General features: G+C 42.1%; 2 protein-coding genes across 2 annotated transcripts in view; one reads left to right on the top strand and one right to left on the bottom strand.

Moving 5' to 3' along the window:
* The window catches only part of parp1 (poly (ADP-ribose) polymerase 1), a 24,647-nt gene extending 9,106 nt beyond the window's left edge, over window positions 1-15,541 (bottom strand). The window contains exons 1-12 of the mRNA XM_053675667.1: window positions 15,290-15,541; window positions 12,788-12,950; window positions 12,184-12,299; window positions 11,453-11,667; window positions 4,520-4,598; window positions 3,275-3,391; window positions 2,258-2,434; window positions 1,733-1,922; window positions 1,433-1,573; window positions 1,007-1,243; window positions 357-422; window positions 56-188 (exon numbers count right to left, since the gene is read on the bottom strand). Coding sequence (XP_053531642.1) covers window positions 56-188; window positions 357-422; window positions 1,007-1,243; window positions 1,433-1,573; window positions 1,733-1,922; window positions 2,258-2,434; window positions 3,275-3,391; window positions 4,520-4,598; window positions 11,453-11,667; window positions 12,184-12,299; window positions 12,788-12,950; window positions 15,290-15,412 — 1,757 coding nt within the window. The 5' untranslated portion in view covers window positions 15,413-15,541. The remainder of the gene's footprint in view (window positions 1-55; window positions 189-356; window positions 423-1,006; window positions 1,244-1,432; window positions 1,574-1,732; window positions 1,923-2,257; window positions 2,435-3,274; window positions 3,392-4,519; window positions 4,599-11,452; window positions 11,668-12,183; window positions 12,300-12,787; window positions 12,951-15,289) is intronic.
* LOC128629147 (adenosine receptor A2b) lies at window positions 7,153-8,729 on the top strand. Its single transcript, XM_053675754.1, has one exon. The coding sequence runs from the start codon at window positions 7,560-7,562 to the stop codon at window positions 8,727-8,729; it is 1,170 nt and encodes a 389-aa protein (XP_053531729.1). The 5' UTR covers window positions 7,153-7,559.
* Window positions 15,542-19,705: the final 4,164 nt, after the last annotated feature.

The following is a 19,705-nucleotide window of genomic DNA, read 5'->3' as shown; positions in this document are numbered from 1 at the left end:
ACAAAACGCACAGACAGATCAGATGCCAAAGCACACCCAGGTGCTGTCCCCTCACCGTTTCTGTACGTCGTCCTCCAGAAGCTGGAGTTTGTAGTAGGAGTTTGTTCCGCGGACGATGTCCACCAGCCCCAGTGTAGCGCTGTAGATCTTCCCGTTCTGATCCAGCACGTGAGCGCAGTCCTCCAGACCTGAGCAGCAGCGACAACGCATCGTTTAAACCAAGATACATCAAGACGGGAAGATGAGAAACGAAATGGACAGAATGAAGTGTAAAGAAAACTAGGGGAGAGAGAGAGAGAGAGAGAGAGAAAGAGAGAGAGAGAGAGAGAGAGAGAGTGTGTGTGTGTGTGTGTAACCTGAGTCCGGATCAACTGCTGCTCCACCTTTAACCGTAAGCTTCATCTTCTTCGCCTTACTGCCACCTGAGAAACCAAACGATCATCAAAAATAAACGAATAAACAAATAAACAAATCAATATATAACTGTTTAGCTGCTATTCAAATCATCATAAGATTTACAGATGAAACACACATTTTTTTCTGGACCCTCACTGGATGTAGGTAAAAAGGGCCCCGTCTAAATTCGTGTCATTTAAAATTAGATTTAATTAAAATGTTGTAATTATATATTTCAAATCAAAAGTCCTCGTTTATCAATCGTTTAATAAAGTCGTGTGTAAACGATTCTGCTGCCGAACGGACCTAAGATCTGACAGGGGTTTTGCTCGTGTTCACCGCACAGCTAATTTACATTTAGCCACACCCACAAAACGCCATAAAAGGTCGCGGTGAGCTGAAAACATCTAAAAACGACATCTAAACGGTGCCGGGGCGCTAAAGAAACGGATCGTCTTCACCGTTCGTGCGTCAGTTGATATGAACACGAATCTGCGGCACTGGAACATCACAGATCCGTTCGTAATCTAGCGCGTTTTAACGCATTTTGTACGTGTGTATTTAAGATAATTCAGCCACACTCTAAACATTACGGCGAAGAGAGACGAACCCTCGTCCTCTTTGCTTCTCCCGGAGCTCTTGGAGGCTCTGCTGGACTTCGCGGCCACCGACGAAGCCTGGGCCTCGAGTTTGACCTCGGCGCCCCAGGGTGAGATGCCGTGCAGGGAGATGAGCTCTCGTAGTGCCTTCCCCGAGGACTTGATATCGGTGAGGAAATCTTCGGCGACGACACGCACGCCGGCGTCCCTCACCTCCTCCATCTTCTTACTCATCTTTTCGACTTCCTCTGCAATACAAGAGAAACGTGGATAGCGAGAGAGCAGTCTTTCGCGCACACTCGTACCCCTTTACAGAGGACAGGAATCTCGGTTTAAGTCGGAACTAAGGGGTGTGCTGACCTTCCCCACGTTCGTGCACACACACACACACACACACACACACACACACACACACACACACGTATACGATCACTCACTCCTGGAGCTGAGGCAGAACGTTGCTTTATTAACAGTGCTGGTGATTTTTCCTCCCAGCTCCTCCACTGCAGCCTTCAGCTCGTCCTTGTTCTTACTCAGCTTCCCCACAGCCAGCACCTTCAGCCCGGTCAGAGGCTTATCTGCACAGACCCAGACAACGTTCAGGAACAGCCACAGAGGCATAAGAGGAATTTACACCGGGGAAGAAATCCGTCTGACGTCACCCGGACACAATTCTGAACGGATTTTAAGTATGCAAAAAAACCACGGGAGAGGATAAATCAGGTGGAGACTCTGACCTGTGGGCACTTCTGTAGGGAGCTCGGTGGGAAAACCGGAGCCGGAGGTGCTGGAAGCAGCGGAGGCAGAAGCCGAAGCGGCCGCGGACGACGCAGGAGCAGCGGCAGGAGCAGCGGGAGGCTCTTTGGGGAAAACGCGGTCCTGACGCTTAAACTTAAACTTCTTCAGGAAGGGAATTTCATGAAACTCCTTTAAAACAACAAACAAACAAACAAAGAATTACTTAGCTTTACCTGCATGTACAGCGTGAGCACACTTCTTACGCAACGTCTTTAACGTTACGTAAGTAACGTCTTTACTTTTTCCCCCTAACAAAAAAAAAAAATTTACTTAAAATTTTTTATACGTCGTAAGTGTAAAGTCCTGACGTGATTTAACCTTCGTTTCCTTTCCACCTCACAAAAACCTGACGTTTTACCAGGGGTGTGTAGACTTTATACCCGTCGTATGTTCATCTGGTTTAGCACACCACGTTTACTTTGCCCAAAGCCATTAAAATCTAGACATTACAGACAGGAACGGACCTTGGGAGTGACCCAGTCTTTCCGGCTGGGGGTCTGCGTCTTGAACACGCACTTCGTCCAGGCAGAGATGTCTCCTGTGCAGTAGTAGGCGTCGCTCTTGAACACGAGCTGACCCTGACACGTCTCGCAGGGCTTCAACGATCCGAAAGCCATGCAGTCCGACAGGCGGTCGAGGATCTGTAGATCGCACCGGTTCACAAATCATCATCATCATCATCGACTAAACCCCATACTAGAACATCTCATACCAGATTAAATCCATTCTTCATTAGTTATTTTCAGTAAAACCGCTAATCTGATAGTCCTCCTTACACCACAGCGCGACTGAATTCTCGATTCTGATTGGTCAGGATTCAATTAGAAATTCTAAGTATCATCAATTTTTGGGGGAAAGACTAGCTTTGAACGGACAGCCGTTTATATCTGCTATAACGCACACGATAACGGGAAGTGACTTGTTTCGTAGACTTATTTCCCCCAACATTAAATGTAACTAAAAAAAGGGTAGAAAAAGTATTTCCACATTATTTAAAACTGCTGTGGAACAGGAAAAATAAAACACTTCCAGACATGAAAAATCCAAAAAAGAGTCCAATTTTTACGTAACAGTAACAACGCTTCATCACGCCACCCAGTCGTTTATTATTTTCCTAGAACAGCACGGCGCAGTGGTTTAAACCTCACTTATTACACACTCGTGCAAGTGTATAACCATAACCAGCACCGAGAGCACGCCTCTGAATAAAACACTCCCAAATATATGGCATTAATGTGACTCCATATCTCTTTAATAAACGTTTCGGATTTTCTCTCATGTCCCTTTTCTTCTGTGGGGGTGTATATTTATCTGTACATATACACACACACACACATTATTTATATATATATATATATATATAAAAAAAACACACAACCACTGACTGACTCCTGTAGCTCTGGAGTTTCCCCTCATTTATCCATGACTTAAATGCAGGTAAACAACAACTTGTTTTTTTTCCCCCTCCCCCCAGATCTTACGTTAGATTCTCCTGAGGGAACGTCCTGGCCGTTAGCGATCAGAAGCTCTTTCATGTCATTGGCCGAACAGTATTTCTTCAGCTTGTCTTTAATTCCCCAAATCAACTGGCTCTGCTCCTGTAATCAATCGAAAAACAGTAAAGGAAGCCACACAGACGTCACGAAAACTCTAAAGGCATCATTCCGTATACGGCGCTGTAGAAAAAGCACATGCAAAGAGATGCTACAGAGCAAAGGAGCATTCAAAAACAACAAGACGCTCCTACATTTCTACATTTAAAAAAAAAAAAAAAAAAAACCCAAAAACTATAAAGTAGGGCTGGGCGATATAATCGATATCGTGATAAATGATTACACGATACACTTTTCTGACATATCGTTGACGTATGGTGATGTATTTTTAACATTTTTAATCTTTACAAATTAAACGGTACCGGACAGATGCCGTTGATTTGACGTAATTTAATAAATAAATAAATAAATAAATAAAAATCTTCATCATCTTTGTAGGCATTAAAGAAAAGTATCAGTCAGTCAGTTTAACGGTTTTGGTTAAATGAGCCAAATTATACATCCTGATGCACACTGTATATCGTAGAAATGTCCTCAAGTATCGTGATGTGATATCTTTGTCATATCGCCCGGCCCGACTAAAAAGAGCAGTAAAAAGTAATAAATGAAACAGTCAGTATTTGGTGAGACGACCCTTTCCTTTATATATTTAAAAAAAAAAGAAAAAAAAAAGTCTCGGGTACAATGTGTTCAGTTTTATAAGCTGCGAGTGTTATTGAGCATGGTGTAGAACCAGACACGGTTCCTCTGAAGACGTCGACTGTCGCTTCTTATTTTTGCGGCGCATCCCAGCAGCCTTCACCGTGTTCGTTTTATCTGAAAAGCGTCTCAAGCGATACCTCTGCTTTCTTTACGGACACACCAACATTTTTTGTCGCACTCAATTCTGTGCTGGAAAACGAATGCTTGGGAACCTAAAATGTTTCAGTCAGAAAATAAAAATCTATGACAAAAGTTTGTGCTCAAAATTAATTAATTAATTAATTAATAATAGGGTGCCTAAGACTTTTGCACAGTACTGCATAGGCCATGTGTCCTGGCAGAACACATACACACGAGACAAAACTTATATCATATCATATCATAATATAATATAATATAATATATATAAAATAAAAGTCGTCAAAATAAATGAGCGTGACTATAACGTCAACTCTCATCTCAAGTTCAGACCTTCAGCCTGATCTCCAGTTGTTTTTTCTCCTCTTCCTGCTTCTTAGAAGCTCCATCAACAGAGTCGGCTTTCTTCTTCCTAAAAAATAAAGCACAATTCCGTCTCGACATACAGCAGTAGTTCATAGTTCATGCAGATTACGCAGCTAAAAACTGGAAACAACGTTGAAATCCCGGCCGGACGCTTCTTCTTCTTCGGTCCGATAAAGAGGACATGTCCGGGGGAACGTGAGGACGTATCGTCACCCGTATCCGTTTTCCCCTCTTACGCTAACGGACTGTGCGGGCTAGCGTGTGGCAGAACTGAGACCCGTCGGCCAATAGGACGCGAGTATTTCCACGCATTTTCCCGTAAACTCTGTTTGATCGGTCTCGCCTCCGTTCACTGACGGTATAAAATTACAACACCGCCGTCTTCTTTTACTGACGTAACGTTACGTAGGGACGAACCGCTCCAAGAGGAGAATCATTCAGGGATAAAGAAAAAGAAATAAATCTGCGAGTCTACAGCTCTCAAAGCCCAGGCCGGGTTACGGAGACGGGAGACGCCGTGAACGCAGGCTTAAATAATCCGTAAGCGCTCGTGGTGCTGTGATTTCAGTGTTAAAGTCGACGATTTGTGTAGCCTTGCCATACTGATGTCTCCGAGGTGAAAATTTGGTGGTTTAAACCCCCACTAGAGGTCTCTGTTAAAGTTTTTAAAGCGTTTGATATGCTTTTCCAGTCAGGTTAAGCGCCGCTTCCGGAGCCATCACGTCCGTAACCGTGGTTTTCCCCTCGTGAACGCGAAAAAGAAAATCACATCAAAACGAAATAAATCTGTTCTATGGAGAGCCGGTTTGTGCATGTTATTTCCCAAAATCCCTACGGAGTCGCCCAAAAACCCGTGTCCTTTTTAGTCCCGTCCGTAACGCAGGGCTGTTTCCCTCGTCTGAGATAGAAAACGTGTGTACAGACTGAGATTTTTCCTCATGTCTGGACACTACCGTCAGGGGTTTAGGAAAATATAAAAAGATGGTTCAATACACGGATAATAAATACGTTCTGGGAGAATTGATATTTGAGGTTTTGACTGTAAATGTCAGGTCCATAACGCTTCGTTAAAGCTGAAAACTTTAACAACGCGACGCAAGCACGCACATTTATCAGTGGAGCTCATTAGTAGCTCACCGGTCACGTCTAATCACGCTCTCCTGACCCGGGGAGGGCTTTCTCAGGGACGTTACCGACTAATTAAATCACCTTGCTATAGAGGCGCCACCTATGGGACTTCCCATTCCATCATCTTACCCTTCTTATTACCCCTTAGACAGGTCACTAATGACTCCACGGATATACAGGCGAGCACCCGAGGACCACATACGACCCCTCGGTGGAAAAAACACAACACAAACAAAGGAAACAGCAAGTCGTATATAAACCCCTAAAAGTACTGCGTGTAAACACACACGCACACACACACACACACACACAGGTATGAAGATGACGGAGATGATAGGGTGACAGAGACGTAGAAACGATATTTCTGAGTGTAATGGAGTGTAGAACTGATACAGCAACGACCTGCTTTTCTAACCAGCGCAGAGAAATGGTGCAGTGACGCAGGATTCTTCTGGGGAAGTTTCTGTGACACTGCAACAGCAATCACGTAAGTACATCTAACACACTGGAGCAAGTGATCTTAAAATCGGTGTGTGTATATTATACACATACATACATATTTTTATATATATATATCTATGTATCTATATATACACACACACATACATACATACTTTTATATTATATATATATATATATATATATATATATATATATATATATATATATATATATATATATATATATATATATATATCTCTCTATATATATACACACACACACATGTATCTCTCTCTCTCTGTGTGTGTGTGTATATATATATATATATATATATATATATACACACATGTATGTCTCTCTACATTATATATATATATATATACATACAGACGAGAGGAATTTATTTATTATATATAAATATATATGTATATATATATATATATTTATATATATATATATATATATTATATACATATATATTTATATATAATAAATAAATTCCTCTCGTGTGTGTGTGTATATATATATATATATATATATATATATATATATAAAAATCTATCTATCTCACTCTCTATATACACACACACACGTATCTCTCTCTCTCATATATATATATATATATATATATATATAAAGAAATGTAAAAGCTTTTCTTTGATAGTAAAATGGTGAAATCCTGGACTTCCTGGATTATTATTTTTTTTTTCAAAAATAATTTCTCTTTTTGAAATTCAAAAAAATTGAGGTTTCAATAGTTAACACCATCTTTTTATAATTAAACTGGAATAATAATAATAATAATAATAATAATAATAATAATAATAATAATGATATTATTATTATTATTATTATTATATCATCATCATCATTATTATTATTAATAATGATGTCGGTCCCTCCAGGATTTTGCGATCGCAGAAATGAATACAAAAATCAAGGAAACTCCGCAGAGTCCTCGGGAGCTTGCGATTTTTCCAAATTACTGCAGATTTTCCGCAGACCTGGGCCGAGACGCCCGGACGTCATCAGGACGGGCGTTCAGCCGAAGCCCTCGTCGATTCACGTGCGTCAAAGAGGAGTACAGCTAAAAAGGTCTCGTTTACCAACAAACATCAAAAAAAAAAAAAAAAAAAAAAAAAACACAAAAAACTCAAACGCAAGTTGCATGTCAAATTTTTTAAATGGCCGGAGCAAAATCGAGCGTTTTTGGCCGCAACCATCACAAAAAAATAAATACATAAAAAATCCCGTACGGACTGAATAACAACTGCAAACTGTTAAATCTTTATAACGATGTTAACTATATAACAACTGTTAAATCTTGATCATTACTTTCTCAGCTGAACGCGTTGTTTTGACCGTCAGTAGGCAGATGCAAGGCTGAGTGTTATGGCGTATAAACTCTGTGTGCTCTGTATTTCCTTTACAGCGCATAATGAACGACTCGGTCACCGACACCTCCCTCTCACCGGCTCTGCTTTACTTCAACACCACCATCCTGAATGTCACCTCGTATCAAACCCACAGCCTTGTGACCCTCACTAATGCCACGACGTCAACTACATCGGCTGTCACTCAGCCCCGCCCACAGACGAACGCCACTTTCACTACTCTCGCAACTCTCACGACTTTAACCACGACTCCCGCAGGAACGGCGGCGTCCATTAACGTGCCCTACATGGTGGCGGAGCTGGTCATCGCCTTCCTGTCCACTGTGGGCAACCTGCTGGTGTGCGCCGCTGTGGGGTTTAATCGGAAGCTGCACACGGTCACTAATTACTTCCTGGTGTCGTTGGCGGTGGCAGACGTGTGCGTGGGGGCGCTGGCTATCCCCTGCGCCATCATGACCGATCTGGGCATCCCGCGCCACAACCTGTACTTGTGCGTGTTCATGCTGTCGGTGCTCATCATGCTGACTCAGAGCTCCATCTTCAGCTTGCTAGCGGTGGCGGTCGAGCGCTACGTGGCCATCTTCATGCCCTTTCGCTACCACAGCACCATGACGCCACGTAACGCGCTGCTCATCATCCTGATCACGTGGGTGCTGGCTTTCCTCATCGGCCTGGTCCCGCTCATGGGCTGGCACAAGACTCCGCCCGGGGACGAATTCTGCTTCTTCGTCAACGTGGTGGAGATGACCTACATGGTGTACTTCAACTTCTTCGCGTGCGTGCTGACGCCGCTCGTCGTCATGTTCCTGATCTACGCGCAGATCTTCCTCACGGTCAAGCAGCAGATGCGCAGGATCGCGGCGGATCGCGGAGGCCAGGGCAACAGCGACGGAGCCACCAACATCAAGAAGGAGATGAAGACGGCCACGTCGCTCTTCCTCGTGCTCTTCCTCTTCACCGTCTGCTGGATCCCGCTGCACATCATCAACTGCTTCCTGCTGCTGTGCCCTCAATGCTACGTGCCCCTGCCCCTCCTCCTCACCGCCATCATCCTGTCTCACGCCAACTCGGCCGTCAACCCTTTCCTCTACGCCTACAAGATGAAGTCGTTCAGGGAAGCCTTTAAAGGCATTTTCCTGTGCTGCAGGGGAGGCGGCAGCGAAAGACAGGATCACCATGACGACGGACGCATCGCGACCGTACACAAATCCTGATCTCGCCACTTTTGTCATGTAATCTAAATTAGCAAATAACGACTGCACTGAACATCCTCTTGATCAACTGTATCACTGACTGAAGCTTTAATAAAGAGTTACCATAGGTCTAGTTTCCTAATCATGCATATTGTTTGTACTTTTTCCCCCCAAATATAATATCCACTATAAAACCATTTCTAGCTCAATATATAAAAATCGGTGTTGAACACTCAGAGCTACAAAAGATACGAGACGCTCTGGTGGTCCAGTGACGGTATATCAAAACGTTTTGGTTAAAGCGTGCACCTACATGACCTGTGTTTGGATTAACTTTTCATTTCGTGCATCAATGAATCCGGTTCGTTTCATTAGTCAAGACAGGCAAGCGAGCTTGCTAAGACGAGTCATGTTACGACCCTACGAAAAAATAAAAATAAAGGAAACACGCAAAAGGAGCGTAAATCAAACGTTCTAAATAAACAAACAAATAAACAAAATCTCTGTACAAGGAATTCAGATATTTCAGCTTAAAATATTTCATACTTATAATCATCACTTTCGAGTGACACTGTCTACGTGTGCTGCCGATACATTTTTGATCAAAGTTTTAAAAACGATGCTCGTGCTCCAAAACAACCTAGACCAGGGGAATCAATGACTCGCAAGCCGCATATGGCTCTTTCAGTGATCGTCTGTGGATCGATGGCAGGGAAAAAAATCACAATCGCAACTACTACTGACAATTCAATTAAAACGCTACATATTAGATCATTAAAAATATTCCATAACGCATAACCGATGCACGTTTTGTCATGTATGCACCAACCTGTGGCAGAACAAGCTCACATTTCATTGGACAGCGTGGAGCAGAGCGGTAATTTCCCGGTCTAATTCATGAATCGGTTAAAAACGACACAGACGGTCTGTTCAATTGTTTTACAAAGGTAAAACAGCTAAAAGAAAAGGACGACAGGCATCTTTCTTTCCGGTCCGAACAGACAGACGAACGTACGTCTGTGGAAATCGCGTTAATGGGACGTGATGTTCAGTTTGCTCTCATTTACGTACTGCCTCTTGTGTTGATTTACAATCTGATGAAACTATCCCAGCGGTGGAAGTCCAGGTGCCACCTACAGGCCTATTAGGTGAAGCGCAGGCTGTTAGGTCAACACAAAACTGGCCTTTACTATATCACCACTTTTTATAACTATGCAATAATAGCAAAGATAATAACTATAATAAGAACGCGACATAAAAAAAAAGTAATAAATCATAACTTATATAAATCATAATCATAACACACCCCGGACTGTATGGAACAGAACACAGGTTCTCTCGGTGTGCCTCTCACCTTTTAAAATAGTGTTTATGACTGTTTATTTATAGTGACTATTTTCAACTGGAAAAAAACCTGATGGATACGGCAACTCCGCGGCACAACACCGGTCACGCCATCCGCTTTTGCTTTCACACGTTTCTGTCAGCACGCGCATACTACTATAAATAATTACGGCAACCGGGGGAAAAAGTCGAGAGATACGGTTTCTCTGCAAAAATGTATTCATTCATACATTATGACAATATATGATGCTTGAATTTTTATGATGCCTTTTGGGTACTTTTATTTTGTAACAAACATTATAACAGCCCGTAATATTAAACAAGCGGGAGACTGAAGCACCAAGATGCATTGAGGAAGCAAAAGACATCAGTGTTACATACAGCATACGAATATCAATCACTTACATGAATATCAGTATACGAATATCAATCACTTATATGAATATCAGTATACGAATATCAATCACTTATATGAATAACAGTATACGAATATCAATCACTTATATGAATAACAGTATACGAATATCAATCACTTATATGAATAACAGTATACGAATATCAATCACTTATATGAATATCAGTATACGAATATCAATCACTTATACGAATATCAGTATACGAATATCAATCACTTATATGAATATCAGTATACGAATATCAATCACTTATACGAATATCAGTATACGAATATCAATCACTTACATGAATATCAGTATACGAATATCAATCACTTATATGAATATCAGTATACGAATATCAATCACTTACATGAATATCAGTATACGAATATCAATCACTTATATGAATATCAGTATACGAATATCAATCACTTATACGAATATCAGTATACGAATATCAATCACTTATATGAATATCAATCACTTATATGAATATCAGTATATGAATATCAATCACTCACATGAATATCAGTATACGAATATCTATAACATATGAATATCAGTACACGAATATCAATCACTTATATGAATATCAGTATATGAATATCAATCACTTATATGAATATCAGTATATGAATATCAATCACTTATATGAATATCAGTATATGAATATCAATCACTTATATGAATATCAATCACTTATATGAATATCAGTATACGAATATCAATCACTTATATGAATATCAGTATACGAATATCAATCACTTATATGAATATCGCACACTTATATGAATATCAGTAAACGAATATCAATCACTTACTCGATATTTAAATGCATGTTCCTTTTTTTTTTTTTTTGCCTTGTGGACGAACACAAATTGAACCCCAGAACGTTAACGCCTTCCTCGTCAACCCCTCCGTAGGTGATTAGTTGCCGATGCGACACCATCATGATTAAAAGAGCTGAAATCTGTAATTAGGGCTGTTTTTTTTGTGACTCACCCCTCAGTCTTGACAGTAGGGAGTCTCTTCTTCAGCTCGTCCTGGTCCTCGGCACGCAGAGCGGCGAAGCCTTTGAGCTGAGCCGCGCTGTACTCGGGTTTGAACGCCAGCTCCTCGCGCCGGCTCACGAAGCAGCCCGTGTGGTACCAGCGGTCGATCAGACCCAGCTGAGGCTTCTCCGGGTCCACCGATTTCTTCGAAACGCGGATCTGGTCCTGGAATTTAAGGAACGCGGGGAACACGCTCAGCAACACGGCGCGCATTCGATTCCTTATCGGCGGCTCAAGCGGCATACTCCGTGTGCTCTCGATACGAGTCAGGAGGAAGCACGGGGCAATTCGCTGAGACGCGGTACAGCGTCAAGACCCGACAAGATTAAAGCGGAAAGGGGCGGAGCCACCGGAAACCGCCACGGTTTACCGTTCTCTGAATGGCTCGACGGACCGAGCGACGACATTACCGCACCAACTGTAAACTGGAATGGATGACCGTGGTACTTTTGTAATTTGAGATGTACGACATACTCGAGTGCGCCATTTGAGACACGCACAGTTTCTGCAGCAGCGGCACGTGCCATGAACGTGCAAGGAATCGCTAACATTATATTACTACGACATCATCACACTCTTCACTGACTTTATTTTTTCCCCCCTATATTATATTAGCCAGTAATACAGACTAAAAAAAAATAATAATAATAATAAAAAAAAAAGCCCACATTTGTTTGGTACCTTTTCTATTTTCTGGTCACAGCCTTTGCAGGTGCTCCGGTTGGATTTCGCGTACTCCACTGCGAAGTCATTCAGAGACTTCTCCCCTTTACCTGCTCCTTTACGCTCAGCTTTACCTGTCGGGACAGACGGCATTACAACATACGGAGGAAAAAAAATAAACAAATCATTTACGTTTCATTACGGACAATGCTTTTACTGGAGGCTTAAAATAAATAAATAAATAAATAATTTAAACAAAGCTTTCGCAGAGGTAATTCTCGAAAAAGTTCCCAAAACGAGAGCGTTACTCGTTTAGCGGTGAGACCATATAGGAGTGCATTTTCTTTTTTCCCCTCTGATGAATAGTTATTGTATCACATCACTATGTACAAGATATTTCCAGACTATTGCTGTAATGGCATAAATATTCATATAACTGAAAAATAATATATAAAAGTAATACATGTGATGCAGCTTGACGAGGAGCTGCACGCTGGATCTCACGCCGACCCGGAAGTATTCGTATCGCCGTTGGTATTAATCTCTGGGTTTATTTTGTGATTCGGTTCTGTGAGGATCGACCGACTACAAGCAGTAGGTTCAGGAAAAACAAAGCGCTCACCTCCGACAGACCCTCCGCTTTCGATGGCTTTCTTCACTTTCTCCTGGTCCTCCCAGCGGAGATCGGTGAAGCCCGAGATGTCGGACGTGGACTGCGCGGCCGCGCGGAGCCAGAAGCAGGAGAAGTGATGCCAGTGCGGCACTTTCCCATCAAACATGGGCGACTGTGGAGGAACAAGCGTCAGAAAGTCTCAACGTGAAAATGACGACGATGATGATGATGATGATGATTCAGGTCACAGGATAAAGCTTAAATTAGTTTAATCTCAGCATCATCTCATCTCAGAGGTGGTCAAATCGAATTTATTAGATCACAGCGCACGTAAAAGCTCTGATGTGTCGCCCGGTGTCGTATTTAGGATGCTGGAAACCTGACCGCTGGTGAAAATAAATAAATAAATAAATAATCGTAGCGGACGTAATGTAATAACTTACGGCGAGTTTCCTAGATACCCCTCCCCCCAATCGGTGACGTCACTTCACAACGGCAGGAAAAGGTTTATATCTCTGAATAAAACCCGTCTGAGAAACGGCGGAGGTCACAGACTCAGCAGGATCGGGGTCGTCCGTTACGCGAGAACGTTTTCTATCGAGCGTATTAACGTGGCTCGTCGTGTCGGACGCCGCGGCAGTCGCGCGTGCGGTTTAACGTGTTCCGGACGTGTTTTCTTCGGTGCGGAAACGACGCGTCTACCTTTCTCTATCCTCATCTGTAAATGCTAGACGTTCACAGCGGTATTTCCGCTGCACGTAAAGTCTCGTCCCGACAGCGAGCGAGTCTCCGTTACACTTCACCGGACGAGCGCGAGTCCACGTGTACGCCTCGATCGAACGGAGCGCGATTCAAATTTAACCCGGGAGATCGCATTGAGAGCTCGCTCTCTCTTCTTCCAGGCAGACCTGACCTACAGCGACAGACAGGAAGCGCGGTAACTCGGACTAAAATATCCGTTCTGATCAGACGTGTGGTGTAACGCTGTGTTTGGTGATATTTATAAACGACAGCAGTCGTAGTCGAGTTTCATGCGCGCGGTAACCGTGACGCGGTCCGAACACGTCGGCGTATATGAATGTCAGAATAAAGTGACGTGTAACTGAGTTTAAAGGAGCGAACGTGTGCGTTACTGCACAACATTCAGCCTCTTACCACGTAACACTCCGTTTCTGCTTTCCTTTTTCTCTTTTAGTAATTCTAATACAGTGATTTAACGTCCGCTTTAAAGCTCGTGGACGGTCAGCTGTTTGTTTTTTCAAAATATAATGTTGATTTTTTTTTTTTTAAAAATCCTTTGCGCAGTGTCTAACATTTCATACATTTTTCACGGTCTTCAGTTTGCACAGTGTTTGAAGGAGAACGTCGGGCAGAATGTGAAAAAATAAAAACGGGCCTTTTAACCCAGCGAATCGATTAATCGAAGAAGAAATAATCGACAGATCAAAATAATGGTTGGTTGCAGCCCTAGGTGAATGTATTCTTTAATGTATGAAGGACCGTTTACGGTTAAGATTCAGTACACGTGTTGATATTTAGGAATAAATCTCTGATTAGGTTTTGCCCAACAGTCAGCGGTTCAGTAAGACTGATGAATAAAGACTCACGACACATCAACGGTTTTTTTATTTTCATTATTCTTTCCATGATCGGTTCGAAAACAAATTAACCGACTGCTTGAAATGAAGCAGCTCGGTTTAAATTCTTAAATAACTTAAAAACAAGTAGAAATCATATCAGTTTAATAAACAAGGCAAAAATGCTGTTAACATGATACACGTGCAATCGGGATTATCTTCATAGATATGAATAAATGTGTTAGTTCTAGAGATTATTATGTCGGGAGCAGGATTTTTGTACTTTGCTGTGTGAGATTTTTGTAATTTCACCCTCAATCTCCCTTACACACAATCCCCCTCAGTCTCCCTCACGCACAATCTCCCTCACACTGTCTCTCTCTCTCTCTCTCTGATTGATTATACTTGGCCACGCCCACACTGGAGCTGCTGATTGGGTGTGGCCTGGACGGGGAAACTTTTAAAAAGGGACGCTGTATAGATACTGTACGAAATAAATGTATTCAATAAACCAGGCTCATAATGTGGGTCAATGGAAATGCTTTCGCCTGCAAAATGAAAGAAGAGAAGTTTGTGCACCCCTGCTACATGAGAAAAATATAATGTTCTTGAACATTTCCATTGCAAACTGAAAAAGCACCAAATCTCAGCTGCAGAACTAATCTTGTAGGTAGTTATACTGCAAATAACATGAATAATACACACACACACACACACCATGAAGATAGCTAGCTAAAGGAATGCAGAGATTAAGTAGGCCATTCAGACACAAAACACTGCAGGAGGGAAAACTGCACAACTACTGCACATTAAATGTCAAATACAACACGGAATAATATGCTTTCATTGTAAGTTTCAACACACACACACACACACACACACACTTCCTCCTCACTACCACATTGTTCATGCTGCTTTAGCTTCAGTTCATTACCTGCACCATGATGGCCATCCTCAGCGAGTCCTTCGCAATGTTTTCTTTACATTTCTTACACGAAGCGCGTCCACTTTTCGCATACTCGGCTTTGTAAAGCTTGTCGTCCTGTGCATCCGCCATTTTCCCGAACAATAAACAGAAAAGAGACTGCTATTCAACGGGATACTGATATTAAACTGCGCAGGCAAACAATCACAAACGAGTCACAACCCCGCGTGCACTGGCGGCAGAATACCAGACCAGACTAATCGAGCACAGAGCCCAGAGATTCTTCTTCAACAGACAGATATAATCGAGCACAGAGCTCAGAGACTCTTCTCCTACAGACAGATATAATCGAGCTCAGAGACTCCTCTCCTACAGAGTTATAATCGAGCACAGAGCTCAGAGACTCCTCTCCTACAGAGAGATATAATCGAACACAGAGCTCAGAGACTCCTCTTCAACAGACAGATATAATCGAGCACAGAGCTCAGAGACTCTTCTCTTACAGACAGATATAATCGAGCACAGAGCTCAGAGACTCCTCTCCTACAGACAGATATAATCGAGCACAGAAACTCCTCTCCTACAGAGAGATATAATCAAGCACAGAGCTGAGACTCCTCTCCTACAGACAGATATAATCGAGCACAGAGCTCAGAGACTCTTCTCTTATAGACAGATATAATCGAGCACAGAGCTCAGAGACTCCTCTCCTACAGACAGATATAATCGAGCACAGAAACTCCTCTCCTACAGAGAGATATAATCAAGCACAGAGCTGAGACTCCTCTCCTACAGACAGATATAATCGAGCACAGAGCTCAGAGACTCCTCTCCTACAGACAGATATAATCGAGCACAGAAACGCCTCTCCTACAGACAGATATAATCGAGCACAGCGACTCCTCTCCTACAGAGAGATATAATCGAGCACAGAGACTCCTCTCCTACAGAGAGATATAATCAAGCACAGAGCTCAGAGACTCCTCTCCTACAGACAGATATAATCGAGCACAGAGCTCAGAGACTCCTCTCCTACAGACAGATATAATCGAGCACAGAAACGCCTCTCCTACAGACAGATATAATCAAGCACAACGACTCCTCTCCTACAGAGAGATATAATCGAGCACAGAGACTCCTGTCCTACAGAGAGATATAATCGAGCACAGAGCTCGATTATAGCTCGATTATAGTTCCCTAACTCTATTTGTTTTGGCTGTAACTTGTAATAGTGGGCATGCTTTGTAAGTGGTGTGGTTTGTGACCCTAATGGATGTTTTAAGTATTTGTCGTGGGCATAAATTGGAATAGTATTGTTCAACAAGCAAATATAGGTATGAGGGTCAGGTGTCCATGCACTTTTGGACAATATACTGTATATTCACCTCAAACCCTGCAGAAAAATCTGTCTTGTTCTAAGCAGCTATCAGTAGCCAAACACAGGCTGAGCTGTTCAGGTGGGTAGACCATCTTTTCCAGCTGTTAAGTAAATGTAAATAAATGTCTGACATTTTCTAATTGCCTTATGGTTCGTAAAAACAACCTGTCTACCATGTAGCACTAGTAGCGACAATGAGCTAGAAAAGGTGGTTTACCAGCTTTATCAGATTGGCCTGTTTTGGTACCTGGTAGACCTGCTGGTCAGAATGTGGCTTCTGTTATTTGTAAAATATGAATAAATAGGGGCGCACGGTGGCTTAGTGGTTAGCACGTTCGCCTCACACCTCCAGGGTCGGGGGTTCGAGTTTGCATGTTCTCCCCGTGCTGCGGGGGTTTCCTCCGGGTACTCCGGTTTAATCCCCCAGTCCAAAGTAGGTAGGTAGGTTGATTGGCGTGTCCGTAGGGTGTCACGAATGGGTGTGTGAGTGTGTATGTGATTGTGCCCTGCGATGGACTGGCACCCTGTCCAGGGTGTACCCCAACTTGTGCCCCATGCTCCCTGGGATAGGCTCCAGGTTTCCCCGTGACGCTGAAAAGGATAAGCGGTATAGAAGATGGATGGATGGATGGATGGATGGATGGATGGATGGATGGATGAATAAATTGGCATCGTTCATCTTCAGTAAGTGCTTTAACCATTCAGGGTCGTGGTGTATCCAGATCCTAGGAACTCTGGGTGTGAGGCGGGAATACACCAGTCCTACCACTGGACATCATACATATACAAAGTCACACTAAGGGCTTGTTGGCTACATCTGTGGAAAATAGAAAAATTGTTTGAATTGCGTCTTTGCAGTATAGTATAGCTCGACCTAGCATGCTAGCACGACTAAAAATGGAGTGAATCAGTAGCACATTGTTATTTACATAATGCAGATTGGTGATGCAGATTAATCTTTAGCAAGTTTTTGTCCCACTTCTCACATATACTATTCTCGTAACCACTCACATCAGGTAGAAATTGTATCGTTTTTAATATGTTGCATACAAAATATTTGGAATATAATACAATACAATAGAATGTGAAAAAAACAATCGTACACAATATGCATCTACGTAAGTGTGAGGTATTCGTACACCATCATGGCCTTGAGATGGAGATTCTCTAAAATAAAGAACAACACAATTTGACACAGGATTCTTAGAGACTCTGTTGGCTTTGACTGCACGTATATACATAAATATTCAACTAAAACTAAGATGTTACTGTGCTTCAGGTATGGCAAAGAGATTCAGTAGATAAAGTCACCACAGCAGACTGAGGATAAATCTTCACATGCTATACGGTGCCCTCCACTAATATTGGCACCTTTGGTAAATATGAGCAAAGAAGGCTGTGAAAAATTATCTTTATTGTTGAACTTTTTGATGTTTTGTTCAAAACATTCTGTATGGAGGAACGCTCTCAGATCCCTCGCCATGTATTCTCCAACCTCATCAGGCGTTTTAGGAGAAGACTCTGAGCTGTTATCTTAGCAAAGGGATCTAGCACAAAGTATTGACTAAAAGGGTGCCAATAATTGTTGCACACATATATTTAACTTTTTTTTTGGATAAACCTGTGTTTTGTTTGCACTTGTTTGATATCCATGAGAGCAGAGTATTGTTGTTTTGGACAAAAGATCAAAAGGTTAAACAATAAAGACAATTTTTCACAGACATCTTTGCTCATATTTACCAAGGGTGCCAATATTAATGGCGAGCACTGTAACTGCTAGAACACATGCTATAACAGCCCCAACATTCATCAGCATTATATTTGGGGATTTAAGATAATATTTAATAAGCGCTGTCTGTCAGACCCCCAAAAAGTATCACCTCATTTCATTACCATTTTTAGCGTGGCCATGGTGACCTCCTCTCACTGTTTGTTAGTTTGTGTGAACCATATCAAATGACTGGACAATTACAACACAACTGAAACAAGGTACAGAACAGAGCAGATTTCCAACACAAATTCTTCTGAATTAGCCAAGTTCTGTTTCTGAGTTTGCCACATTAACTCTGCTCCTGAATTAGCAAAGTTATACTGCTACATTAAACAAGTTCTGCTCCTGAGTTAGCCAAGTTCTGCTCCTGAGTTAGCCAAGTTCTGCTCCTGAATTAACTAAGTTCTGCTCCTGAGTTAGCCAAGTTCTGCTCCTGAATTAACTAAGTTATTCTCCTGAGTTAACTAAGTTCTGCTCCTGAGTTAGCCAAGTTCTGCTCCTGAATTAACTAAGTTCTGCTCCTGAGTTAGCCAAGTTCTGCTCCTGAATTAACTAAGTTCTGCTCCTGAGTTACCCAAGTACCGCTCCTGAATTAACTAAGTTCTGTTTCTGAGTTTGCCACATTAAACCTGCTCCTGAATTAACTAAGTTCTGCTCCTGAATTAACTAAGTTCTGCTCCTGAATTAGCCAAATTCTGCTCCTGAATTAACTAAGTTCTGCTCCTGAATGAACTAAATTCTGCTCCTGAGTTAGCCAAATTCTGCTCCTGAATTAACTAAGTTCTGCTCCTGAATGAACTAAATTCTGCTCCTGAGTTAGCCAAATTCTGCTCCTGAATTAACTAAGTTATTCTCCTGAGTTAACTAAGTTCTGCTCCTGAGTTAGCCAAGTTCTGCTCCTGAATTAACTAAGTTCTGCTCCTGAGTTAGCCAAGTTCTGCTCCTGAATTAACTAAGTTCTGCTCCTGAGTTACCCAAGTACCGCTCCTGAATTAACTAAGTTCTGTTTCTGAGTTTGCCACATTAAACCTGCTCCTGAATTAACTAAGTTCTGCTCCTGAATTAACTAAGTTCTGCTCCTGAATTAGCCAAATTCTGCTCCTGAATTAACTAAGTTCTGCTCCTGAATGAACTAAATTCTGCTCCTGAGTTAGCCATATTCTGCTCCTGAATTAATTAAGTTCTGCTCCTGAATTAGCCAAGTTCTGCTCCTGAATTAACTAAGTGCTGCTCCTGAATTAACTAAGTTCTGCTCCTGAGTTAGCCAAATTCTGCT

Source organism: Ictalurus punctatus, chromosome 25 (genome assembly GCF_001660625.3).
Source record: "Ictalurus punctatus breed USDA103 chromosome 25, Coco_2.0, whole genome shotgun sequence".
Taxonomy (NCBI): domain Eukaryota; kingdom Metazoa; phylum Chordata; class Actinopteri; order Siluriformes; family Ictaluridae; genus Ictalurus; species Ictalurus punctatus.
This window is presented reverse-complemented; position numbering and strand designations above follow the sequence as displayed.

Excerpts from the sequence above, each read along its gene's own strand:
- LOC128629147 (XM_053675754.1), top strand. The coding sequence starts at position 7,560 with ATGAACGACTCGGTCACCGACACCTCCCTCTCACCGGCTCTGCTTTAC.